This window comes from Salvelinus namaycush, chromosome 5 (assembly GCF_016432855.1).
Source record: "Salvelinus namaycush isolate Seneca chromosome 5, SaNama_1.0, whole genome shotgun sequence".
NCBI lineage: Eukaryota > Metazoa > Chordata > Actinopteri > Salmoniformes > Salmonidae > Salvelinus > Salvelinus namaycush.
In genome coordinates this window covers 53,844,201-53,871,599 of record NC_052311.1, presented here as the reverse complement: position 1 = coordinate 53,871,599, position 27,399 = coordinate 53,844,201, and the positions used below count along the sequence as shown (strand labels likewise).

At 43.2% G+C, this 27,399-nt stretch overlaps 1 protein-coding gene across 5 annotated transcripts; it reads left to right on the top strand.

Moving 5' to 3' along the window:
- Positions 1-601: 601 nt before the first annotated feature.
- On the top strand, positions 602-27,399 carry LOC120047661 (aromatic-L-amino-acid decarboxylase-like). Of its 5 annotated transcripts, XM_038993206.1 has the most exons (13): positions 602-802; positions 2,120-2,233; positions 3,117-3,236; positions 12,944-13,078; positions 16,107-16,256; positions 19,874-19,940; positions 20,108-20,202; positions 21,246-21,313; positions 22,529-22,605; positions 24,271-24,290; positions 24,453-24,551; positions 26,432-26,533; positions 26,898-27,399. In XM_038993206.1, the coding sequence occupies exons 1-13, from the start codon at positions 602-604 to the stop codon at positions 27,096-27,098; spliced, it is 1,449 nt and encodes a 482-aa protein (XP_038849134.1). In that variant the 3' UTR covers positions 27,099-27,399. The 5 variants fall into 5 exon arrangements, with proteins under 5 accessions (XP_038849134.1, XP_038849136.1, XP_038849135.1 ...); XM_038993208.1 differs by lacking the exon at positions 2,120-2,233; XM_038993207.1 differs by lacking the exon at positions 16,107-16,256.

Here is a 27,399-nt window from a genome sequence, read left to right as displayed (position 1 = left end):
GGGTCTAGGTTGTCAGGTAAGATGGAGGTGTTATGGTCCTTAACTAGCCTTTCAAAGCACTTTAAAGATTACAGAAGTGAGTGCTACGGGGCGATAGTCATTTAGTTCAGTTACCTTCGCTTTCTTGGGTACAGTAACAATGGTGGACATCTCGAAGCAAGTGGGGACAACAGACTGGGATAGCAAGAGATTGAATATGTCTGTAAACACTTCAACCAGCTGGTCTGCGCATGCTTTGAGGACATGGCTTGGGGTGCCGTCTGGGCCGGCAGCCTTGCGAGGGTTAAAAGGCTTAAATGTCTTACTCGCTTTAGCCATGTAGATTGGGAGCACACAGTCCTCGTGAGTGGCAGGGGCCCACGTCTGCAGCTCAGTGTTGTTTTCCTCGCAGCAGGGCAAAGAAGTTTAGTTTGTCCAGAAAGCGAGGCGTCGATGACCACAACGTGGCTGGCTTTCCCTTAATAATACATTATGCTAAATTGTGTGTGTGTATGTGTGTGTGTGCACGCACGTACGTGCATGTACTCAGGGATTAAGTGTATGGGACTGTTACTAAAGGTTGGGACAATAAAGTGGGACATTTGTCTGTTCCAGTTGTACAATGGACGCTACAGAGTTCCGGAGGAGAGGAAAGGAGATGGTAGACCTGATAGCAGATTACCTGGAGAACATAGAGCAGAGGCCGGTGTACCCCGACGTGGAGCCTGGGTACCTGCGGTCCCTCATCCCTGAGGAGGCCCCTGAGGAGTCCGAAACCTACGAGGACGTGGTCAAAGACATTGAGAGGGTCATCATGCCTGGGGTAGGCGGCCAAGATTATTATATTGTTATAGATGAGGTGACTATTGATTGAAGGGTGATTACAGCTATAAAATGACAGTAACACTTTGCTTGAAGGTGGCATACATAAGGCCTTCATAACTTGCTCTGGGTCAGGTACTCCGTTATTGGAGATCCGCTTTCTCCCAGATTTCGTCAGTGAAAAGTTCATAATTAAATATGATAATATTGATGATACCAATAAGCTGTTTACCCAGTGGCATCCGGCTGCATTGAACGATCACGAGAACATACACAACACTCAATGCACACAGTCACTAACCGCTAACCCTGTGTTGCTCCTAACCTCTTCCATGGCAGTAAGAATACACATTTCCACTGTACAATGGATAAATAAAGATCTATTTCAAGAGATTATTAATTATATTGAATAAATGTGTTATAATTGTTGTTATTAATCATACTGCAATGCTCATTATGACAGGTTTCATAAAGGTGTTGTGAATCTCTTATGCATACTTCCTTATGAATAGGTGGTGCATATGGAATTAAATATTTTGTTCTGGTCTGTTGACAGTTGTTTAGGAATCATTTAGAAGATTACAGTAAGGAGCTTCAGTGTTGAACGTTTTGCTAACGAGACAAGGTGGTCCATTGTCCTTTGTTGTTTGTACTGAGCAATCAGTTAATGAAAGCTCACATGAACTGTATATGACACGTATCAATCATATAGTTGTTTTTACAAGTGGTTGTGAAATGCCCCGCATTTTGTGGCCTTTCACATGGCAACGTTCAAAGACTTTAAATGAATGACTAACCTCACATCAATAATCTCACCACCAGAGAAACCAATCAGTTTCAATCTATCTACCCCCGACTCCCAACCCAAACTCTTTCCTTAGCTGTAGCATGAAAGCCGTTATTCCATTATCAATCATTATCATCTTTCTTTCCTCTACCACCTCTGCTTTTAACAGTGTGGAATAAGCCCAGTTAGTCTAATGAATGACTCACCATGGGAAAAGCATGTAAGGGAGACAGACAGGGACACTGGCAGCCTCTTGCTTGGTGCCCCACACAGGCACAAGACGGGAATTCAGCCTGGAACAGTTTATCGGGTTAACTGCCTTGCTCAAGGGCTAGAGCAGTTTAGGGGTTAAGTGCCTTGCTCAAGGGCTCAGTGGCACCATGGCAAGGCATGGTATTTAGCAGGACTTTGATACCAGAAAACTGATTGCCAGCACACATCCTGTCAGATTTTCTCCGTCAGGTTACACCTGGGATTTGAACCGGCCCCTAACCTCTAGGCTACCTGATACGACTCTTTCTCTGTGTTAAGGTGACCCACTGGCACAGCCCGTACTTCTATGCCTACTTCCCCACGGCTAACTCCTTCCCGGCCATGCTGGCAGACATGCTGTCTGGAGCTATTGGTTGCATCGGATTCTCCTGGGTATGTATGACCTTGTCATCTGTTTCTGTCATCCTCTCTCTTTCTTTTGAATGTGATTTGAACAGTATCACCATTTTAAGACATTAAAGGGATAGTTCACCCAAACTACAAAATTACACATTGGCTTCCTGTTACGGGATTTTTGTGTCTAATGACTAAAATATGTATACATTTGACTTAGAATTATAACTAAACAGAATACTTCTATGTTACTGTATGGATGAATGAATCTTATTATAATCATAATGCTGAATATAATGTGTTCCTTGTTAGAAAGAATGGAGTTATCTTCAGACAGGCTGGAATGATGTGTTCCTTACAGGAAATTCTGTCTCTACCCAGGGAGGGGAGAGACCTTGGGTTGGTTGCAGATTGTCTAACAGGTGGCAGACAAAATAAGAACGCTAACTGTACTGCCATTGTATCCGAGAGGAGGAAGGACATTTTAAAACCTATGACGTCATTATTATTATATAACCTGATGTAAATTGTACTATGGTCAGTGGACCGATATTAGCATTTTTCGCTCATCATGTCCAAATGGTGTGGTCACTCCACGTACTGTAAGCTGCCATTCCAGGCGTGTACAGAGCTGTGTGTTGACCCTGTCTCTAACCCCATGTTACTGTAGGCTGCCAGCCCGGCGTGTACAGAGCTGTGTGTTGACCCTGTCTCTAACCCCATGTTACTGTAGGCTGCCAGCCCGGCGTGTACAGAGCTGTGTGTTGACCCTGTCTCTAACCCCATGTTACTGTAGGCTGCCAGCCCGGCGTGTACAGAGCTGTGTGTTGACCCTGTCTCTAACCCCATGTTACTGTAGGCTGCCAGCCCGGCGTGTACAGAGCTGTGTGTTGACCCTGTCTCTAACCCCATGTTACTGTAGGCTGCCAGCCCGGCGTGTACAGAGCTGGAGACAGTCATGATGGACTGGCTGGGGAAGATGCTCAAGCTGCCAGAGGACTTCATCGCCGGGACACACGGACAAGGAGGAGGCGTCATCCAGGTATGGTAAAACTACCCACCATTTCTTTGGGGTTAGACAATGCATTGGTTTTATTTACACAGTTCTATTGCTGCATTTCAACAGCGTACTTTCAAATACATTAATTACTCAATTAATGAATTGAAATGAAAAATTAAATGGGATATTTGTCATAGTCATATTCAAAGTAAGGACAGCCAAGTACAGAACATATGGCATTCACAGTAGGGTCAATACCATATTTACAGTCCATGCCACTTTGCCTTTAAAAACAATGCAGATGTTAGGAAAATAGGGAAAGCAATTGACTGCTCTCGATTCTGTTGCTGCCAGCAATTTGTCTGTCATATTTTTTTGTTATTTTTCACCTCACAACATCAAATAAACAGCAGGAAATTGCCTTTTTAATATGTCAGCCAAAGATGGGCTAGTGTGTGTGTGTGTGTGTGTGTGTGTGTGTGTGTGTGTGTGTGTGTGTGTGTGTGTGTGTGTGTGTGTGTGTGTGTGTGTGTGTGTGTGTGTGTGTGTGTGTGTGTGTGTGTGTGTGGTTGTTGGGGGTGTGGGTACTTATTTCGTGTGGTGAAGCGTTCAGCGTTCATTTATTGTTGTGGATACTGCAGCGCAGCTGAGGTGAATGTCTCAGCAAGTGATGAGAGAGAGAGAGAGAGAGAGAGAGAGAGAGAGAGAGAGAGAGAGAGAGAGAGAGAGAGAGAGAGAGAGAGAGAGAGAGAGAGAGAGAGAGAGAGAGAGAGAGAGAGAGAGAGAGAGAGAGAGAGAGAGAGAGAGAGAGAGAGAGAGAGAGAGAGAGAGAGAGAGAGAGAGAGAGAGAGAGAGAGAGAGAGAGAGAGAGAGAGAGAGAGAGAGAGAGAGAGAGACTGGCCCTCTATTGAAGCAATCGAGGAGCATGGCTCATCCTAGGGGTGTTCTGTTTATGGCTGGGGTTTTAAGTGCACTTCACTATGGCAACAAATAGGCCTCCTCTCACTTGTTGCCAGCCGAATGAGAGCTGTGACAAGTTGCCATCTCACATGATGCACCATGTTCCGAGGAGCATTTGAAAGAATATGAGATGCATTTAGGAGCAGTTTTATTAAAACAGAAGCTAATGAGTGAGATTTGCGTTTATGATTGCGAGTGAAATTATAATACTATCAAATTGTATTCGTCACATGCTTCGTAAACAACATGTGTGGACTAACAGTGGAATGCTTACTTACGGGTCATTCCCAACAATGCAGAGAGAAAGAAAATAGAGAAATAATTGAAAAATAAAGCACATAATAATAAAAGTAATAATAGATACACAATGAGAAACGACAAGTTGGCTATATACTGTACAATGGGTACCAGTAGTGAGTCGATGTGCAAGGTAATTAAATTAAATATGTACATGTAATTAGGAATAAAGTGACAGATAGTAAACAGTAGCAGCAAACGTTAGTGCAAAAAGGGTCAAAGCAGATAGTTCGGGTAGCTATTTTGTTAACTATTTAAATAACTATTTATAGCTTGGGGGTAGAATCTATTCAGGGTCCTGTTGGTTCCAGACTTGGTGCGACGGTACCGCTTGCCATGCGGTAGCCGAGAGAACAGTCTACGACCTGGGTGGCTGGAGTCTTCAACCATTTTTAGGGCTTTCCTCTGACACCAACTGGTATAGAGGTCTTGGATGGCAGGGAGCTCGGCACAAGTACTGGGCCATACGCACTACCCTCTGTAGCGTCTTGTGGTCGGATGCCAAGCAGTTGCCATACCAAGCAGTGATGCAGCCAGTCAAGATGCTCTCAATGGTGTAGCTATATAAAAAAAAAGACAAATCTTTTCAGCTTTCTCGTCACGACTGTGTTGGTGTTTGAACCATGATAGTTCCTTAGGGATGTGGACACCGAGGAACTTGAAGCTCTCGACCCACTCTACTACAGCCCTGTCGATGTGAATGGGGGCGTGCTCGGCCCTCCGTTTCCTGTAGTCCACGATCAGTTCCTTTGTCTTGCTGACATTGAGTGTGGTCTCTGACCTCCTCCTTATAGGTTGTCTCATCGTTGTCGGTGATCAAGCCTATCACCGTTGTGTCGTCGGCAAACTTAATGATGGTGTTGGAGTTGTGCGTGGCCACGCAGTCGTGGGTGAACAGGGAAAACAGGAGGGGACTAAGCACACACCTCTGATGGGCTCCCGTGTTGAGGGTCAGCGTGACGGATGTGTTGTTGCCTACCCTCCCCACCTTGGGGTGTCCCGTCAGGAATTCCAGGATACAGTTGCAGAGGGAGGTGTTCAGTCCCAGGGTGATGAGCTTGGATGAGACTATGGTGTTAAATGCTGAGCTGTAGTCAATGAACAGCATTCTCACGTAAGTGGGAAAGGGCAGTGTGGAGTGCAATAGAGATTGCGTCATCTGTGGATCTGTTGGGGAATTGGAGTGAGTCCAGGGTGTCTGGGATGACGGTGTTGATGTGAGCCATGACCAACCTTTCAAAGCACTTCATGGCTACAGATGTGAGTGCTATGGGGCGGTAGTCATTTAGACAGGTTACCTTGGCGTTGTTGGGCACAGGGATTATGGTGGTCTGCTTGAAACATGTTGGTATTACAGACTGGGTCAGGGAGAGGTTTAACATGTCAGTGAAGATACTTGCCAGCTGGTCAGTGCATGCACTGAGTTTGCGTCCTGGTAATCCGTCTTGCCCTGCGGCCTTGTGAATGTTAACCTGTTTAAAGCTCTTTCTCACATTGGCTACAGATCACACAGTCGTCCGGAACAGCTGGGGCTCCCATGCATGGTTCAGTGTTGCTTGCCTTGAAGCAAGCATAGAAGGCATTTAGCTTGTCTGATAGGCTACCGTTTGTAATCTGTGATAGTTTGCAAGCCCTGACAGATCTGACGAGCGTCAGATTCGATCTTAGTCCTGTATTAACACTTTGCCTGTTGAGGGTTCTTCGGAGGGCGTAGCTGCATTTCTTATAAGCGTCCGGGTTAGTGTCCCGTTCCTTGAAAGCGGCAGCTCTAGCCTCTATCTCAGTGCAGATGTTGCCTGTAATCAATGGCTTCTGATTGGGATATGTACAGTATGTACGGTCACTGTGGAAACATTTTTGTCAATGCACTTATTAATGATGCCGGTGATTGATGTGGTAAACTCCTCAATGCCATCGGATGAGTCCCGGAACATATTTCAGTCTGTGCTAGCACAACAGTCCTGTAGCATAGCATCTGCTTCATCGGTTCACTTCCATATTGAACGCTTCACTGGTATTTCCTGTTTGAGTTTTTGCTTGTAAGCAGGAATCAGGAGAATAAAATGATGGTCAGATTTGCCAAATGGAGGGTGAGGGAGAGCTTTGTATGCGTCTCTGTGTGTGGAGCAAAGGTGATCTAGAGTTTTTTCACCTCTAATTGCACAGGTGACATGCTGGTAGAAATTAGGTAAGATGAATTTTAGTTTTCCTGCGGCCACTAAGAGCACCGCCTCTGGATGAGCATTTTCTTGTTTGCTAATGGCCCTATACAGCTTGTTGAGTGTGGTCGTAGTGCCAGCATTGGTGTGTGGTGGTAAATGGACAGCTACTGTCACGCCTGCTCCCGCTCCCCCTTCCTGGCGACCAAGGGCACCAGGCTGCCCATCATTATGCACACTTGTCACCATCATTACGCACATCAGCGCTTCTTTGGACTCACCTGGACTCCATTACTTTGTTGATTGCCCCTCCTATATCTGTCTGCTCCTCAGTTTGATCCAGCATTATTGTCGTTATGTTTCCCCTGTCCAGGCACTATCCTTGTTTGTTTTATGTCGGTTATTTATTAAATGTTCATTCTCTGTACTTGCTTCTCATCTCTCAGCGTCTGTCCTCACAGAATGCTGACACCAATATTGGAAGCATCAGGGAGTTTTTTGTTGTTGTTTTGGTTGGTGACATCGGGTCCGGGTGCTGCTGCCAAAGGAACCGGTGGTGCCTCAGCTGGCTGGTCAGTTTTCCACACCTTATCTGGCTCAAGAGATTTCCTTGCCTCGGTTGGTTCGGCAGGCTCTCACACCCCACATCATGTCTCAGCCGGCTCGTCGGGCTCCCACGCCTCAGTCAGCTCGTCGGGCTCCCACGCCTCAGCCGGCTCATCGGGGTCCCATGTCTCGGCCGGCCCGTCAGGCTCCCCCAGGTGGGACGTTGAGTGGTGCCCCTAGGGGGGGGATCCTGTCATGCCTGCTCCCGCTCCCCCTCCCTGGCGCTCAAGGGTGCCAGACTGCCCGTCATTACGCACACCTGTCACCATCATTACGCGCATCAGCGCTTCTTTGGACTCACCTGGACTCCATTACTTTGTTGATTGCCCCTCCAATATCTGTCTGCTCCTCAGTTTGATCCCCTTGTCAGCATTATTGTTGTTATGTTTCCCCTGTCCAGACGCTGTCCTTGTTTGTTTTATGTTGGTTATTTATTAAATGTTCACTCCCTGTACTTGCTTTTCGTCTCCCAGCGTCTGTCCTCACTGCTACGAAAAATATAGATGAAAACTCTCTTGGTAAATAGTATGGTCTACAGCTTATCATGAGGTATTTTAACTCAGGCGAGCAGAACCTCGACACTTCCTTGATATTAGAGATTGTGCATCACCTGTTGTTAACCAAGAAACATACACCATAGTCTCAAACAGAGCTCGTTTCTTCTGCATTGATTGTACATTTGCCAATAGAAGAGAGGGTAGAGACGGTTTATTTACTCTCCGCCATAGTTTTGTCAGGGTACCTGCACCTCGGCCTCTATATCGCAGTATTTTTCTCTTCCCAGTGTCGGGGATTAGGACCTGGTCCAGGGTGAGCAGTATGTCTAGTTCCATTATTTTGTATAGCCTGTATAGTTAATGATGTGAAACCTCCCCAACTATCTGACGGACCTGTTCATTACTGACAAATGGAAAGAATTGGAAAGAAACCCAATCTATCCTGGCTAAGGCATGCACATGTGTGTTCTAGACTTGCTCTAACAAGGCTCAGGCTACAAAGGTATCAGTAAAGCCTCGGACACAGTCATCATTGGTTTTAGCAAGAAAACCATTTGTTTGTTTGCTCCGCTAATATTAGCTCTTTAAATTTCTAATCATGCGATTTGTTGATTAAAGTTATCATTACAAAGTGCACATGTTTTGTTAATGTTTGCTATTTCTACTTTATGGAATTGATGCAAATTGACCAACATAATGGTGCAGTGTTTCCAGATTTATATGTAATATGACCTATAATTAATTACAATATGAGTGAAATAGTTTTCCTTCCAAAAATGTTTAATGAAGTATGTTAGAAAGCTGTTTTTAGGTGTTGGAAGGGTATGGGTGGCGTACCCCAACAACAGAAGGGTGTGGGTCTATGCTGGTCATTCAAAATATTAATGCGAGTGGAGTGCTGTAAAAATTGTAATATCTTATGTTTCACTGAGTCGTGGCTGAACGACGACATGGATAACATACAGCTGGCTGGATTTTCCGTGCATCGACAAAATAGAACAGCTGCCTCCGGTAAGACAGGGGCTGGCGGTCTGTGTCGATTTGTCAATAACAGCTGGTGAACGAAATATAATATTAAGGAAGTCTCAAGGTTTTGCTCGCCTGAGGTCGAGTATCTCATGATAAGCAGTAGACCACAGTATTTACCAAAAGAGGTTTCATCTATATTTTTTGTAGGTTTCTATTTACCACCACAAACCGATGCTGGCACTAAGACCGTACTCAATGAGCTGTATAAGGCCATAAGCAAACAAGAAAATGCTCATCCAGAGGCGGCGCTCCTAGTAGTCGGGGACTTTAATGTGGGGAATCTTAAATCCGTTTTACCTAATTTCTAACAGCATGTTAGATGTGCAAACACAGGAAAAAAACTCTAGACCACCTTTACTCCACACACAGAGACGAGTACAAAGCTCTCCCTCGCCCTCCATTTGGCAAATCTGACCATAACTTTATCCTCCTGATTCCTACTTACAAGCAAAAACTAAAGCAGGAAGTACCAGTGACTCGCTCAATACGGAGGGTCAGATGACGCAGATGCTAAGCTACAGGACTGTTTTGCTAGCACAGACTATAATATGTTCCAAGATTCTTCCGATGGCATTGAGGAGTACACCACATCAGTCACTGGCTTCATCAATAAGTGCATCAATGACGTCGTCCCCACAGTGACCGTACGTACATACCCCAACCAAAAGCCACGGATTACAGGCAACATCCACACTGAGCTAAAGGGTAGCATTCAAGGAGAGGGCTCTAACCCGGACGCTTATAGGAAATCACACTATGCCCTCCGACAAACCATCAAACAGGCAAAGCGTCAATACAGGACTAAGATTGAATCCTACTACACCGGCTCCGACGCTCGTCGGATATGGCAGGGCTTGCAAACTATTACGGATTACAAAGGGAAGCACAGCCGCGAGCTGCCCAGTGACACAAGCCTACCAGACGGGCTTAATGACATCTATGCACGCTTCGAGGGAAAAGCAACACTGAAGCATGCATGAGAGCACCAACTGTTCCGGACGACTATGTGATCACACTCTGCGTAGCCGATGTGAGTAAGACCTTTAAACAGGTCAACATTTACAAGGCCGCAGGGCCAGACGGATAACCAGGACGTGCACTCTGAGCATGTGCTGACCAACTGGCAAGTGTCTTCACTGACATTTTCAACCTGTTCCTGACCGAGTCTGTAATACCTACATGTTTCAAGCAGACCACCATAGTCCCTGTGTCCAAGAACACCAAGGTAACCTGCCCAAATGACTATCGACCCATAGCACTCATGTCTGTAGCCATGAAGTGCTTTGAAAGGCTGGTCATTATCCCAGAAACCCTAGACCCACTGCAATTTGCATACCGCACCAACAGATCCACAGATGAAACAATTTATATTGCACTTAACACTGCCCTTTCCCACATGGAAAAAAGGAATACCAATATGAGAATGCTATTCATTGACTACAGCTCAGAGTTCAACACAGAGTGCCCTCAAAGCTCATCACTGTGCTAAGGACCATTGGACTAAACACCTCCCTTTGCAACTGGATCCTGGACTTCCTGACGGGCCGCCCCCAGGTGGTAAGGTTAGGTAACAACACATCTGCCACGCTGATCATCAACACGGGGGCCCCTAAGGTGTGCGTGCTCAGTCCCCTCCTGTACTCCCTGTTCACTCATGACTGCATGGCGAAGCACAACTCCAACACGCCATCATTAAGTTTGCCGACGACACAACATTGGTAGGCCTGATCACCGACAACGATGAGACAGCCTATAGGGAGGAGGTCAGAGACCTGGCAGTGATAACAACCTCTCCCTCAACGTGATCAAGACAAAGGAGATGATCGTGGACTTCAGGAAAAGGAGGGCCGAGCACACCCCCATTCTCATCGACGTGGATGTAGTGGAGCAGGTTGAGAGCTTCAAGTTCCTTGGTGTCCACAACACCAACGAGTTTCTTTGGTCCAAACACACCATGACAGTCGTGAAGAGGAAACGATAATGCATATTCTCCCTCAGGAGACTGAAAAGATTTGGTATGGACCCTCAGATCCTCAAAATGTTCTACAGCTGCACCATCAAGAGCATCCTTACTGGTTGCATCACCACCTGGTATGGCAACTGCTTGGTCTCCGACCACAAGGCACTACAGAGGGTAGTGCGTATGGCCCAATGCATCACTGGGGCCAAGCTTCCTGCCATCCAGGATCTCTATACCAGGCGTTGTCAGAGGAAGGCCCGAAAAATTGCCAAAGACTCCAGCCACCCTAGTCATAGACTGTTCTCTCTGCTACCACAAGCGGTACCGGAGCGGCAAGTCTAGGTCCAAAAGGCTTCTTAACAGCTTCTACCCCTGAAAAGCTAATCAAATGGCTACTCGGACGATTTGCATTGACGGCACCCCATTGTTCCACTTCTTTTACTTTCTGTTTATTATCTATGCATGGTCACTCTACCTCTACCTAGATGTACATATTGACATTGACTCTGACTCTGCACATTGACTCTGTACCGGTACCCCCTGTATATAGCCTCGTTACTGTTATTTCATTTTTTCTTTATTTTAGTAAATACTTTCTTAACACTTGTTTTTCTTAAAACTGAATTTTTGGTAAAGGGATTGCAAGTAAGCATTTCTACAGCTGTTGTATTCGGCGCATGTGATAAATACAATTTGATTTGATTGGCCAGCTCATCCTTCTCAGGAGGATGATATCATCTTCTATGAGGAAATAGCAAGCATTTTTGAAACGGTCTCTTTGTGACACAAGTTTGAGGTGGAGTTTTTTCTCCAATTCCTGCTTTGGCCACAAATACAAGTATAGGATGAGTCAACAACATTTGGGTATAAGTTAACAGAATCTGAACTTTTAAAAGGGAGATTTTCACTGGACAATTACTTTAATCCTTGAATTTGAAGAGGTGAATTGTTTGTTCCTTTTGACCATGCTCAGGTTGGGGGTCTGTCAAACAAGCTGTGTTCGGGAGTGCCAATTATCTTGTGGTGTTGGGTAATGCAATGTTGCTAAATACCATCGGGGAGAGAAATATGTATCCTGGGTTTTTAATGCTTTAGGCATGGTTCTACAATATTATTTAAAAGTGTATAGCCTAATTACAGTATGTAATGTCAAATGCATTACCTGAAGATGGTCATGATGATTTGGAGCCTATGTTCATGTAGGCCCTTTTTATTAAACATGTTGATTAATGATTGGTATCCTATTTAATATCTGTCATTCATCTACTAGACAGGCAGCCAGGGTTAAGGTCAGTATGCAACCTTTATTTAACTAGGCAAGTCAGTTAAGAACAAATTATTATTTACAATGACGACCTACCCCGGCCGAACCTGGACGACGCTGGGCTAATTGTGCGCCGCCCTATGGGACTCCCAATCACAGCCGGATGTGATACAGCCTGGATTCAAACCAGGGAATGTAGTGATGCCTCTTGCACTGAGATGCAGTGCCTTAGACCGCTGCGCCAGACGGGAGCCCCATGCAGGCATGATTGAGGTCTGGTTTAGGTTATTTGACAGCGCAGTGTTAGTGTATATTTTTGACGGCTTTATTATTTACTTAATTATTTTACTTATTAGTTAATAGACTAAACACCCTCATCCTGAGTTTTACACCATGCCAACTTGTCGGCCGCCTCCTTCCTGAAACCTCCACAGCCAGAGCGCCACTTCACACCATTGTAAAAATCAGGATGGATTGATTTACGTGATCTAACTTGATATTTCCAAATAATGCTCGATATTTGCAATCTGAACATTCGTTGTGCCGCATACAATTTCCTAGATAATAGTTGTACAATGACTTGTGGCTGTCTGAGACATATCAGTTATTTTCAGTCATTAAGGTGTGGACATTATTGTTAACAGGCAGGCTAGCAGATAGGATCAAAGGATATTCTAACAGCACAACAAGCTGACTCAATAGACATTGATGATGCTTAGAATGGCTGTGCATATGAATAGCCTCAGCAAAGAACAAAAGTTATTTGAAAACCATCAGGTTTGTATGGAGCAGATTTGACATGTAATGTACCTGTTTTATAGAACATTTTGCACTGGGTATCTGATCTAACCAGACTTCCCGAGACAGTTTTTCTGGACCGTCCCTATGACACCAGATGAGGTACATGTTGCAAGGCCTACAGGTTTGACTGAAGTCATTGAAAGTCACCCCACTTACTTTCCTCTGTCTTTCTGAAGGGTACGGCCAGTGAGGCGACTCTGGTGGCTCTCCTAGCTGCCCGCTCCAGGGCGGTCAGAATGATCCTGGCCAGTGACCCACAGCGTCCAGAGACTGGCATTACCTCCAAACTGGTGGCCTACTCCTCCGACCAGGTCAGGTTTCTACTCTTACTCTTATTAATCCTACTCCTACCCTGAACAGGTCAGGTTTCTACTCTTGCTCTTATTAATCCTACTCCTACCCTGAACAGGTCAGGTTTCTACTCTTAATCTTATTAATCCTACTCCTACCCTGAACAGGTCAGGTTTCTACTCTTGCTCTTATTAATCCTACTCCTACCCTGAACAGGTCAGGTTTCTACTCTTACTCTTATTAATCCTACTCCTACCCTGAACAGGTCAGGCCACAAAACTAGATGAGCACTATAGAGCACTTTAACCCAATCAGTCCCACCGTAATGCAGGTGCGTTTTGGTTATTAACCAATAGATAAAGAGGGAATAATTCACAAAATAATAAACAAATGTTTGTTTTTTATCGTTATAAGTTTGGGTATTAGTTCCTCTTTATCTATTGTTTAAAATATGATATACAGTGCATTAGGAAAGTATTCAGACGCCCTCACTTTTTCCACATTTTGTTACGTAAAGCCTTGTTCTAAAATTGATTAAATAAAAATTTTCCCTCATCATTCTACACATAATAACCCATAATGACAAAGCGAAAACAGGTTTTTAGAAATGTTTGCAAATGTGTATATATATATATATATATATATATATATATATATATATATATATATATTAAAAAAACGTATTTACATAGGTATTCAGATCCTTTGCTATGAGACTTTAAATTGAGAGGTTGAGAGGTTTCTACAGCTTGATTGGAATTCACCTGTGGTAAATTCAATTGATTGGACATGATTTGGAAAGGCACACACCTGTCTATATAAAGTCCAACAGTTGACAGTGCATGTCAGAGCAAAAACTTAGCCATGGGGTCGAATGAATTGTCTGTAGAGCTCCGAGACAGGATTGTGTAGAGGCACAGATCTGGGGAAGGGTACCAAAAAATGTCTGCAGCATTGAAAATCCCCAAGAACACTGTGGCCTCGATCATTCTTAAATGTAGAAGTTTGGAACCACCAAGACTCTTCCTAGAGCTGGCCACCCGACCAAACTGAGCAATCAATGGAGAAGGACCTTGGTCAGGGAGGTGACCAAGAACCCAATGGTCTCTCTGACAGAGCTCCAGAGTTCCTGTGTGGAGATGGGAGAACCTTCCAGAAGGACAACCATCTCTGCAGCAATCCACCAATCAGGCCTTTATGGTAGAGTTGCTAGACGGAAGCCACTCCTCAGGAAAAGGCACAAGACAGCCCGCTTGGAGTTTGCCAAAAGGCACCTAAAGACTCTCAGACCATGAGAAACAAGACTCTCTGGTCTGATGAAACCAAGATTGAACTCTTTGGCCTGAATGCCAAGAGTCATGTTTGGAGGAAACCAGGCACTGCTCATCACCTGGCCAATACCATCCCTACAGTGAAGCATGGTGGTGGCAGCATCATGCTGTGGGAATGTTTTTCAATGGCAGGGGTTGGGAGACTAGTCTGGATTGAGGGAAAGATGAACAGAGCAAAGTACAGAGAGATCCTTGATGAAAATCTGCTCCAAAGCGCTCAGGACCTCAGACTGGGGCGAAGGTTCACCTTCCAGCAGGACAACAACCCTAAGCATACAGCCAAGACAACGGAGGAGTGGCTTCGTGACAAGTTTCTGAATGTCCTTGAGTGGCCCAGCCAGAGCCCGGATGATGACGTCTTCTTCAGTGACCTGACCATTGCACTTATGTATAGCCTTGTGGCCCATTGAGACTCAACAATGTCAAATAATGATAATATGATTCAAGGTAAATGGCAAATTCTAGTACAAAATAATACTAATGATAAGATAAATAATGTCTCGGTAATCAAAGCTTCATTTATTGTAGCACTACAAATGTCATATACTGTACATGCTCAAATGCACATTATTATTAGTATTATTTGGTGCTATAATTTGCCAATTACCTTGAAATATATTATCATCATAATTGTTTTATATTGTTGTGTTTATTATTATTATTATTATTCATTTTTTGTATATATATTTTTTCTCCCCCATTTTCAATCTTGTCTCATCGCTGCAACTCCCCAATGGGCTCGCGAAAGGCGAAGGTGGAGTCATACATCCTCCGAAACATTACCCGCCTAACCTCGCTCCTTAACACCCGCCAGCTTAACCTGGAAGCCAGCCACACCAATGTGTCAGAAGAAACACCGTTCAACTGGTGACCGGAGTCAGCCCGCAGGCACCTGGCCTGCCACAAGGAGTCACTAAAGCGCGATGAGCCAAGTAAAGCCCCAGCGGCCGAAACCTCCAAGTGGCGCAGTGCCTTAGACTTGCTGCCCCACTCGGGAGACACCGATATTGTTTTGTTTCAATGTGCCACTAGATAGGAGATAAGTGCAATGGTCAGGTCACTCTGAGGGAGACATCACCTTTTTGCATCCTGTACAATGGATTAAAGTGAGCTAAAATAAACACATCTCTGCTTTTTTTGTAGCTTTCTCCAGCTCCTTTCTGCCTTGAATTAGTCATTTTGGACGTTTTTCTTGGTAAGCCTTTCTTGTGATATGGGTCTGTTTGTCAGGCAGCACAGTCATGCTAGCTCTGCTCTGTTGACCTGAGCAGGATGGGATTAGATTATTGCTCTGCCCCTAGGACAACACTGGCCTTTATGGGGAAGAGGAAAATAGCCGTGACGTTACACAGTACAACTGGTACTTTAACGTCTTACTTGATGGACGGACTACAAACATTATTTCATCTTTGGCCAAATGTACAGTACTATATGCCGAGATAGACTGATAATTTAGAATGCTGTAAAATAACCTATTATCATGATCTTGCTTAAGTCTGGTTGCCGTGACGATGTTGGCTGTCTTTAAGTCACCAAAATCATTATCTCTCTTTGGGCTGTGATGTTGTTGGCTATCTTGGGCGCTCTACTCTCTTTGGTCTGACGTTGTTCAATTTCTTGAAGTGATCTACATGTATATCATCTACTCTTTTTGGGTTGTGACATAGTTGACTATCTTGAAGTCACCTGTGTTAACTACTTTACTCTCTTTGAACAGGCTCATTGCTCGGTGGAACGAGCAGGTATGATTGCCGGAGTGAGGATGAAGAAGATTCCGACGGAGCAGTCAGACAAGTATGCTGTCCAGGGAGAGACCCTCCGGAGAATGATACAGGAAGACAAGGCTGCAGGACTCATCCCCTTCTACGTAAGAACAGAACACACTCATCCCCTTCTACAGTACAGTGGCTTGCGAAAGTATTCACCCCCTTGGCAGTTTTCCTTTTTTGCTGCCTTATAATTAAGGATCAGCGTTCCATCAATGGGACAGTTGTAAATCATGCAGCACGTTATGTCAAGATCGCAGATTTTAGAGAAACAACAAATGTCGGCACATATAAGTGTCTTATATCGGCTGAAAGCTTAAATTCTTGTTAATATAACTGCACTGTCCAATTTACAGTAGCTATTACTGTGAAAAAATGCCATGCTATTGTTTGAGGAGAGCTCCTAACAACAAAACACATTTTTTCACCGCGATAGGTTTGATAAATTCATCTCTGAAGGTGAAATGTGTACTTACATTCTGAAATCTTGCTCTGATTTATCATCCAAAGGGTCCCAAAGATAACATGAAATGTTGTTTTGTTAGATAAAATCCTTTTTCATATCCTAAAAAGGTCCATATAGCATGCACGATCGATTTTGTATTTCCACTCGTTCAATTTGCAGAGAAAGGAACTGTGAAAATCTCACCCTAAACGTTGTTTCAACGAGTCAAATCACGTATCTATTCCTCAGAGATCCTAGAAGGTAACAAGACTTCACTATTTCATTAGGGGTGTAGTATATCCTATAGGACACCATATTTGGTCAGAGAGTGATGCCTTCATGGCACGCCGATGACGCGGGCGGCCATCACTTGAACGACTGTATCTTTGTCAAATAAGCACCAATCAGGGTCAAACAAAGCTAGCTAGATAGCCAATGAGCTGGGATTTACGGGAGTATCCAGGTATATGTTGTAAAATGTAGCTTCTAACCTTGTACGAGAGCATGCCTTATCATTTTGGACAAAAATTATAAGGATATTCAGAGTTATGAAGTTATGAAAACTGGTTGTTTTGCAAATGTTGAACTTATAATATGGATACTAATACTTGAAAAGCTAAATCAAAGTCCAAATATACAGATTTGGCGATATTCTTGCTGAAAAATGGAATATGAATGCGAATGTCTCCTTCACGATTTGCCCAAATGTACCTGGGGACTTCACACTAAATGTCATGTAGTTCGCTCATTCTTCAAGTTATCCGTCTGAAACTTTGCACATACACTGCTTGTGGACACCATCGGAATTACAACCAGAGTGAACTATGACCTTTCTCTTGCATTTCAAAGATGGTGGTAGAAAAAGATAGGTTGTTTTTTTCTTTGTATTTTCTTCTACCAGATCTATTGTGTTATATTCTCCTACATTCAATTCACATTTCCACAAACTTAAAAGTGTTTCCTTTCAAATGGTACCAATAATAATAATTTTAGGGGGTTTGTATCATTTTGATTTACACAACATGCCTACCACATTGAAGATGCAAAATATTTTTTATTGTGAAACAAGAAATAAGACAAAAAAAACAGAACTTGAGCATGCATAACTATTCACCCCCCCCCCCCCCCCAAAGTCAATACTTTGTAGAGCCACCTTTTGCAGCAATTACAGCTGCAAGTCTCTTGGGATATGTCTCTATAAGCTTGGCACATCTAGCCAATGGGATTTTTGCCCATTCTTCACTGCAAAACTGCTCCAGCTCCTTCAAGTTGGATGGGTTCCGCTGGTGTACAGCAATCTTTAAGTCATACCACAGATTCTCAATTGGATTGAGGTCTGGGCCATTCCAAGACATTTAAATGTTTCCCATTAAACCACTTGGGTGTTGCTTTAGCAGTATGCTTAGGGTCATTATCCTGCTGGAAGGTGAACCTCCGTCCCAGTCTCAAATCTCTGGAAGACTGAAACAGGTTTCCCTCAAGAATTTCCCTGTATTTAGAGCCATCCATCATTCCTTCAATTCTGACCAGTTTCCCAGTCCCTGCCGATGGAAAAACATCCCCACAGCATGATGCTGCCACCACCATGCTTCACTGTGGGGATGGTGTTCTCGGGGTGATGAGAGGTGTTGGGTTTGCGCCAGACATAGCGTTTTCCTTGATGGCCAAAAAGCTCAATTTTAGTCTCATCTGACCAGAGTACCTTCTTCCATATGTTTGGGAAGTCTCCCAAATGCCTTCTGGTGAACACCAAACATGTTTGCTTATTTTTTTCTTTAAGCAATGGCTTTTTTCTCGCCACTCTTCCGTAAAGCCCAACTCTGTGGAGTGTACGGCTTAAAGTGGTCCTATGGACAGATACTCCGATCTCCGCTGTGGAGCTTTGCAGATCCTTCAGGGTTATCTTTGGTCTCTTTGTTTCCTCTCTGATTAATGCCCTCCTTGCCTGGTCCGTGAGTTTTGGTGGGCGGCCCTCTCTTGGCAGGTTTGTTGTGGGACCATATTCTATCCATTTTTTAATAATGGATTTAATGGTGCTCCGTGGGATGTTCAAAGTTTCTGATATTTTTTTTGTAACCCAACCCTGATCTGTACTTCTCCACATCCTTGTCCCTGACCTGTTTGGAGAGCATGGTGCCGCTTGCTTGGTGGTGCCCCTTGCTTAGACTCTGGTGCCTTTCAGAACAGGTGTATATATACTGAGATCATGTGACAGATCATGTGACACTTAGATTGCACACAAGTGGACTTTATTTAATTAATTATGTGACTTCTGGAGGTAATTGGTTGCACCAGATCTTATTTAGGGGCTTCATAGCAAAGGGGTGAATACATATTCACACACCACTTTTCCGTTTTGAATTCTTTTGAATTTTTGGAAACAAGTTATTTTTTTCTTTTCACTTCACCAATTTGGACTATTTTGTGTATGTCCATTACATGAAATCCAAATAAAAATAAATTTAAATTACAGGTTGTAATGCAAAAAATAGGAAAAACGCCAAGGGGTGAATACTTTTGCAAGGCACTGTATGTAAGAACAGAAAACACTCATCCCCTTCTATGTAAGAACAGAACACACGTCCATTTACATGGACAAGGCAGATTGTCACTTAGAATGGACACATTCATTTTCCCCTTATTATAAAGAATATGCCACAATCAACTGTCCAGACAATCGTTAATAGTCAATCAGAAATAACCAATAGTCCAATACAGTCCACAAACACACTCTTATGAATATAATGTACTGTATATTTCCAGAAAGAACATGCGTATTGAAACAACAGTCTAGCCCTAGAACCCACACATAGACTCACAGTGGCAACAGTTGAACGGTGAATTACATCTTTCTCCCATCTTCCTCTCCCCGTCCACTGCTGTTTGTGTGTACCATGCCCTGAGGCCTAAATAGCATGAACTGTTAATTGTAATCGCCTCCTCTGCCAAACCAAATGAAACTGGATCTTGTTAACCCATGATAAACGCCAGGAGATCAGTATCTGTAAATGATTACTATACTGGCCTAGTCTGTCTCCCGATGGACAAAGATGTCCTAATCACAGTGTTTATCTGAATGGACAAATCTCCTTCTATGGCTGTCTTTAGAGGAGGAAATTACAGGTATGATTATCATATCGTTCAAGTATTATGGCATTATATTTTCAGTTATGCTAGAGCCCTTTGTTCGACCATCATAATACAGTACACCTCACTCATTGTTGTCATGAAGATGTTACTTTATGAGTTGTTGATTTTTGTTCTTTCATTTAGTTCTGTGCTACTCTTGGGACCACTCCCTCATGTGCATTTGATCACATTACTGAACTTGGGCCCATATGTAAGTATGATTCTCAAAGCATTATTAACACATTCATAATGGCTGTCTATTAGCACCGATGGTTGTAGACTTATAAAGACATAGGAATCTACTGTACAGCCATGTCTCAGGACCAGCTCTGTATGTTTCTGTACTACTGGTTCTACACATTTGTATTTTTGTCTCAGGTAATGCAGAGAAAATCTGGATGCACATTGATGCTGCATATGCTGGGAGTTCCTTTATCTGTCCTGAATTCAGACCCCTGTTGAATGGCATTGAGGTTAGAAACCAGCCACAAATACACACACACACATACACACACACACACACACACACACACTTCCAGTTAAATTGTCAGTGAACATACTTGTATTTACACCCATTATAATTTGTGTTTGATAATAACTTAATTTGACTGTCAAGAGGGAAGTGTGCTAGAATGAGTAATATGCCCAAAAATTGGTAGGAAATTAGAAAAGCATCCGTTGACCTTTTGAACAGCATGCGTCTCTCCAGCCGAGCGAAGCCGAGTGGAGAAGCCACACTGAGAGCACAGATAAGGCTAAAGTAATTTCCTCAGGCATCATCAGACCTTTAGATAAAACCCCGCTACTCTCCTCGTCCAAGAAATATCACTGTTTATTAGCGACACAAGTTCAAACAATGTTGGAGAGTGGGGGTGGGGGTGGGGGGGCAGGGATGTAGTAGAGGAGGCGGGCACACACGTGCACACACACAGACACACACACACACACCTGAATGACAGGCAGTCAGGCACACCGGCTCCCTCAGCAGCTGAGGCTGGTTGCTAGGATATGAGTGATAGGCAGGCTCCTGCATCTGTCAGCATGGTAACAACTGGGCACGAGCCCCTCTGATTGATATTGTCTCCTATTGCTGCTTGCTTTTATTGCATCTGTGAAGGCAGATGGGAAGGATATTAGAAAAGCAGCGATAGAGAGCAAATAGATGAGACTGGAGATTTCTCTCTTTGAGGAACCAAGGTGGTGACAATGGAGTTATTGTGCAAGATGCTCTATTTAGCATTTCAAATAAAGGTTGCCTAGGTGTTAGATATGCTGCGTACGCCATATATTTGGAGCCATCCTAGTGAAATATTGTTATCTGTTGGGGTGGTAGGCCAGCTGCAGTCAGTGCAAACCTAGTGATGGCAACAAGGGGCTTTGACAAGTCAAGTATATTGTAAGACTTCAGTTTTCCTACAATTAAATGGAAAAAAATGGCTTGTGTATTATGAGGGTGTCCTGTACATTTGCGTCGAAATCAGCTGATTTGAATGGCCGACTCTTTTATCTCTTTCAGTTTGCAGACTCATTCAATTTCAACCCACACAAATGGCTGTTGGTCAACTTTGACTGTTCTACAATGTGGTAAGTTATCAAGTGATTGACAGTCAGCCTTTGTAGAAACATTGTTTTATTATTGAACAGGTTGTTTTATCTGACCAGGGAGACAGTCTGTAAAATTCCCTTCTGGTCATTTAAATAAAAACATACAACTTCCTTAAGTAAACTCTTTATTTGTATAATATATATATATATTTTTTTTTAAACATGTTTTACATATTTTCTCTTCTATGAGGAGAGGGGAGCAGCTTCAACATGGTTTTTAATATTGATTAAAATCTAAACTGCCTTGTGAGCTCAGCACGACACTGTGCAACTATATACGTGTCTATAACCTAGAATCTAAGGCTGTACAATTCTCCCCATCCTTATTTACACTGTTGCTATTGTGGCTATTGACTACACTACTCTACAATGGGCCGTCATAACAAAGTCCCCTCCAGAAGTAATATCTAGACACCTAAAGCATTCTTTAAACAGAGTGGGTGGGAATAGGCATCCCATCTGCCCTCTCTCTCATCACCCCACAAACAACCCCAACATTTCTTGTTGATAGAACGCTCAATGCCCTCCTCCATCCCCGGTGAGTTGCCATGACAAAGTCAGTTAACAAAGGAAATGACTTATGTAAGGAGAGACTTATATAGTCTGCTTCTTTTTTTATAGTGTGTTTTAATAACTGAAACAAAGTTAAAATGACTTGTAGCATCTCAGTTTATGAATAGTAGTATGGTATTATTGGTTTATAACAGTTTGTTACAATATGTCAGGTGAATGTGTTACTGAGAGACCCTGGTCTCACTTATAATCTTACTTCCTTATTTCATGCTCAACTGATTGTGAAAACAGAATTATTTCAACTCATTCTCAGAGACAAAATCTAGAGCACAAGTTGTGCCAAGTCATTGTTTACACAAACATTATTTCTGCTGCCTGCTGCAGTGTCATCCACTGTAGGGAGTCCCCTTAGACCATTGTCACTTTACAATACAATACAACTTTATTGTTCAATATAAGTTAACAAAAAGAGAATATGCGTCAATAAAATAGAGATTATAATTTACTTCAATACTGTGTGTCTTTTGTAAGACTTAATGTAGCACTGAACAGCTTCTGTATGTGGGGGAACTGTTTTCTGTGCTTTTCTTTAAAAAGCTTTGCCCTTTAGCCTACCCTTCTGTTTTCTGTGGGAGCTCTAAGAGGGTAACAGTGTTTAAGTGTTTCAGTGTCTGTCCATAGGGTGAGGAAAAGATCTGATCTCATTGGGGCCTTCAAGATGGATCCTCTATACCTGAAACATGATCATCAAGAGTCAGGTAGATATTTTTACACTGACAGTAGTCTGTATTGACATCACTTTTTTGTGTTATTCCTAATCTATTGGGTTTAAATGTGGTAAATCTAGCAATAGTCTCATCAGCATATTTACAGTATAGTGGTTTAATTTGATCAAGTGCAGATGATGTCTGGAGTCCCTGTAATGTAATGGGATGTGAATGGTGTTAGTGTGAGAGCCCAGTACATCACATCATGGATCTGAGGGTCTGTCGGCTTACTCACCTCACAATCCTGCTGGCTTTAGGCTTGCTAATAAACCCAAGGTGGATAAACTAATACTCACCACCATAGCCCCATGTTTTATATGGCTAGGAAGTGTGTGTGTGTGTGTGTGTGTGTGTGTGTGTGTGTGTGTGTGTGTGTGTGTGTGTACGCGTGGAAACGTGTGTGCGTATGCTCGTGTGTGTGTGTGTGTGTGTGTGTGTGTGTGTGTGTGCATGTGTTCATGTACTGTAGTTGCACCGTATGTTTGTGTGTACTTGTGTTAGAGAGCTAATACAATAAGGCTTCCAAACGCTCTCCGAATAACACGCCTTACACAATATGTCACTCTAAAACAGTCCAATTCAATTACCGATGTCCCTCACGTCCTCCCAACAAAACATTTGCACTGTAATAGTCCACTAATGGTCCTGTTGCATCGCTGCCTGCCAGTGTTAGCCAGTGACAGAGTGTCACCCATCTTAGATGCAGATGTAGTCTGTGTCCCAATTAGAACCCTATTCCTTAAATAGTGCACTACTTTGACCAGGGCCCATAGGACTTGGGTCAAAAGTAGTGCACTAGTTAGGGAATAGGATGGCATTTGGGATACAGTTACACAGCACAAGAGTCTGCCTCTGGCAGGCTGCAGCTGTGCCTGAAGCCTCCTCCTCCTTAATTGGACTGACAGAAAGACAAAAGACTGGCCAACCTCTCCTCACAGAGGGAGGCTGCTCACAGTAAGGCCACTGCTCCCCCAGCTCCAGCTCAATGAAATTACAGGTTATTACCACTGCAACAGGGCTTTTCTACTGTATGTGGAGGCAATGAGAGCGAGAGAGAGTGACTTGCTCTGGCAATGTTAACATCTGTTTTCCATGCCAATAAAGCCCTTGAATTTAATTGAGAGAGAGAGAGAGAGAGAGAGAGAGAGAGAGAGAGAGAGAGAGAGAGAGAGAGAGAGAGAGAGAGAGAGAGAGAGAGAGAGAGAGAGAGAGAGCGAGAGAGCGAGAGAGCGAGAGAGAGAGAGAGACATATTTATGTTCATTTTTTCCCCTTTTGTACTTTAACTATTTGCACATCGGTTAACACATCGTTACAATATGACATTTGAAATGTCTTTATTCTTTTGGAACTGATGTGAGGTTAATGTTTACTGTTCATTTTTATTGTTTATTTGACTTTTGTTTATTATCTACCTCATTTGCTTTTGCAATGTTAACATATGTTTCCCATGCCAATAAATCCCTCAAATTGAGAGAGAGAGAGAGCTGTAGAAGTAATGGTGCTGTAATGATTTGGTATAAAGCTCAGCGATGGTAACAACATTCCATAATATGCTAATAATTATTGTATAGACACATACTATAAGTGGACTACAGTGAATTAAAATGTTGGCTGTGAATTGCTAATAGTATAATTACTCATCTGTTTATTTACAGGGCTGGTCACAGATTACAGGGTAAGCTGAATGGTTATCTATTATCATTATATTCTGTCTATGTGTAAGAGTGACGCTGGATGTCATATCAGGGGAGTTCATTCTGTTTGCTCCACTAACCCTAACCCACTTATCCCCCTCTGCCTCACCCTATCTCCCCCTCTACCTCACACTACCTCACAGCACTGGCAGATTCCACTGGGCCGAAGGTTCCGCTCTCTCAAGATGTGGTTTGTGTTCCGGATGTATGGGCTCAAAGGCCTTCAGGACTACATCCGTAAGGTAACAGCAAAGCACAGAAACAGCTTCGGTTCCCTTCCCTTCCTCTGTCTGTCAATCAAATCAGCCTGGTCTGTGTCTATCTAGTTCTGTCAGTAAATGAAGCAACAGCAGCAGCAACACATAAGGCCTCCAGACAAACACTGAGGCATACTGCATTAATCTACTGTCTATATTAGATAGAAGAACTCCAGTAAAGCATGTTTGTAATCAATCATATGTAGGCTACAGTTGTCTTTTTACAAAACAGTGCTATTCAACAAGTTGATCATTGACTACTGTAGGTCAGATTACATAGAAATGTCTCTGTATGGGGCTTTTTCTATCATCTTGGTACAGCAGCATGCAGTTTCTGAATAGACATACAAACAGTAAGTTAATTATAGTGGACACACACGGACCATTAAACCTCAGTGGTGGTGACCTACTGGCTGGGAATGAGGAAGTGGAGTGGTCAGCTAATAATCACAGTTAGGACCAGAGTTTTGGCCTCATTAATGACTGAGTTGGCAGTGGAGTTATTACTAATAGTCCTGTCCTGGCTATTCTCACTCAGCCTTTGGTTACAAATACTGTACATCATGATGTACTACTGTGTAATTGTGATTACATGCAATGATACACGTATCGGTTCTCATTAAGCATTCAATGCCACACACAGATTAGTGAATGAATTACATGTTTGATCCTGTGGTGAATAAGAGTTTGACCAGGGTGAGCAGGAATAGGACATGGTATTTAGCTCGGAGGTTTCCCTCCAAGGAAGGTTGGACAGTTTGACGACTATTTCATGGTTATTTTCTTCAGATTTCCGGACGTCTTTGTACAAACATAAAAGTACATACTGACCTAGCCCAAAGGCCGGCAGATGGCGATATTGAGTTGTTTCATTTTATCATCCAAAGGGAATCTATGCAACCGGCTATACATTCGTATCCCCTGTGGACTGGTTCGTACATAAAACATTCTCCATTCAGGCTGCAAAGGCATCGATTTGCTTCTTAACTTGATTTAATGGTGAGGAGGCATAAAAAAACGGGGGAAATATGCATACTTACTTTATGAAACACCATTTTCCACCACCATGCTAGAGTGGCTAATTGCAATTCCCGGATGTTGTGTATCGCATTCAGCCAATCAGGTTGCAGCATACTGTTGCTTACCATTGGTCTGAACGCTGTACACAATGTCAGGAAGTAGCATTAGCCACCATTTTGTCGCCACTAAATCAAGTTAAAAAGGAAATCGATGCCTTTGTAGCCTGAATGGAGATTGTTTTATGTACTAACCGGTCCACGGGGGATATGAATGTATAGCCGGCTGCATACTGTAGATCCTCTTTGGATAGTAAGCTGAAATTACTCAATATCACCATCTGCCAGCCTTTAGGCTAATACTGACCTTTTTATGACTAGATTCATTGTCAAAGAGCTTGTGCTTTTAATTTGCGTACTAAAACTGAGATATATCTGGTTCCATGGGCAAACTAAACAACAATGCATTTTCTGTTCAATTCAGGAAGTTGTATGGATATGGCTATGTGCTTTAATGTTCTTCTAGTATTTTCACGTCTAACAGTTGTTATCACATTAACCCTTTGGTTGAGAATGGAGCCCTTCTCAAGGGTAAATTAACATTAAAGACAATGTAGCTACAATGTATGGTTTCAGCATTTGCTGAAGGTATATTACAACAGCCAGCTAGCTAGCTGCTGTAAGGACACCACCCTCTAGGAAAAAGTATTCATTAAAATTAAGTTACTAGGGTGCCACCTAGTGTTCATATCAAGAAGTTCACCTTAACGCATTTCCATCAGCAGCACCTCAGACTTCAGTGGAAGGCTGTCTGAGTATGAATGAATGACTGTCTCTCTGCCTTCACAGCATGTGGAGTTGGCCAAAGAGTTTGAGAGCCTGGTTCGCGCTGACCAGCGCTTTGAGATCAGCGCAGACGTGGTCTTGGGGCTGGTCTGCTTTAGACTAAAGGTAAGACAATTCAGCCAACTGTGAATGTTAGTTCAGCACATGATCATCAAACGTTCAACAGACCATCTTAAACTATCTTTGGACTGGAGTAGACTAAAATGATTTATCATTAGGTCTATGGTATATAGTTTTAGTTAACGTTTTTACACCTATGCTTTTTATGCATTGTTCACATTGCCGGCATACATTTCTTTAAGTTTTTAAAAAGTATTTGACTATTGTTACATTCTAAATGGCACACTATTCCCTATATACTGCACTACTTTTTACCAGAGCCCAATGGGATATATAGGTAATAGGGTGCACTATATAGGGAATAGGGTGCTATTTGGGACGCACACTATCTTACTTTTCCTCCTAAAAGGGCTCCAACGAGGTGAACGAGACCTTGCTGAAGAGGATCAACAATGGCAGGAAGATCCACCTGGTGCCGTGCCAGCTGTCTGGTCAGTTTGTGCTGCGCTTCGCCGTCTGCGCCCGCACCACCGAGTCACGTCACATCCGCGAGGCCTGGCGACTCATCACACAGCTGGCCGAAGAGGTCATGCAGGAGCTGCCCCACTGACCATCCACATTGACTAGACAGGCTGGGTTGGACCAGGGGCTGTAATGTATCAAGCAGTATTTCAGAGTAAGAGTGCAGATCTAGGATCAGGTCCTCCCCTGTCCATTCATTAAAATATAAAAGGCAAAATTGATCCTAGAAACGGATCTTAGATCAGCACTCCTACTCTGAGATTCTTGATGAATAAGAGCCCTAACCCCACCTGACCATGGCCGGTATTCAAAACGTGTCTCAGAGTAGGAGTGTCCATGTTATCTTATTCCTTGTGAAGTAAAAGGCTAAACTGATCCTAGTTCAGCAC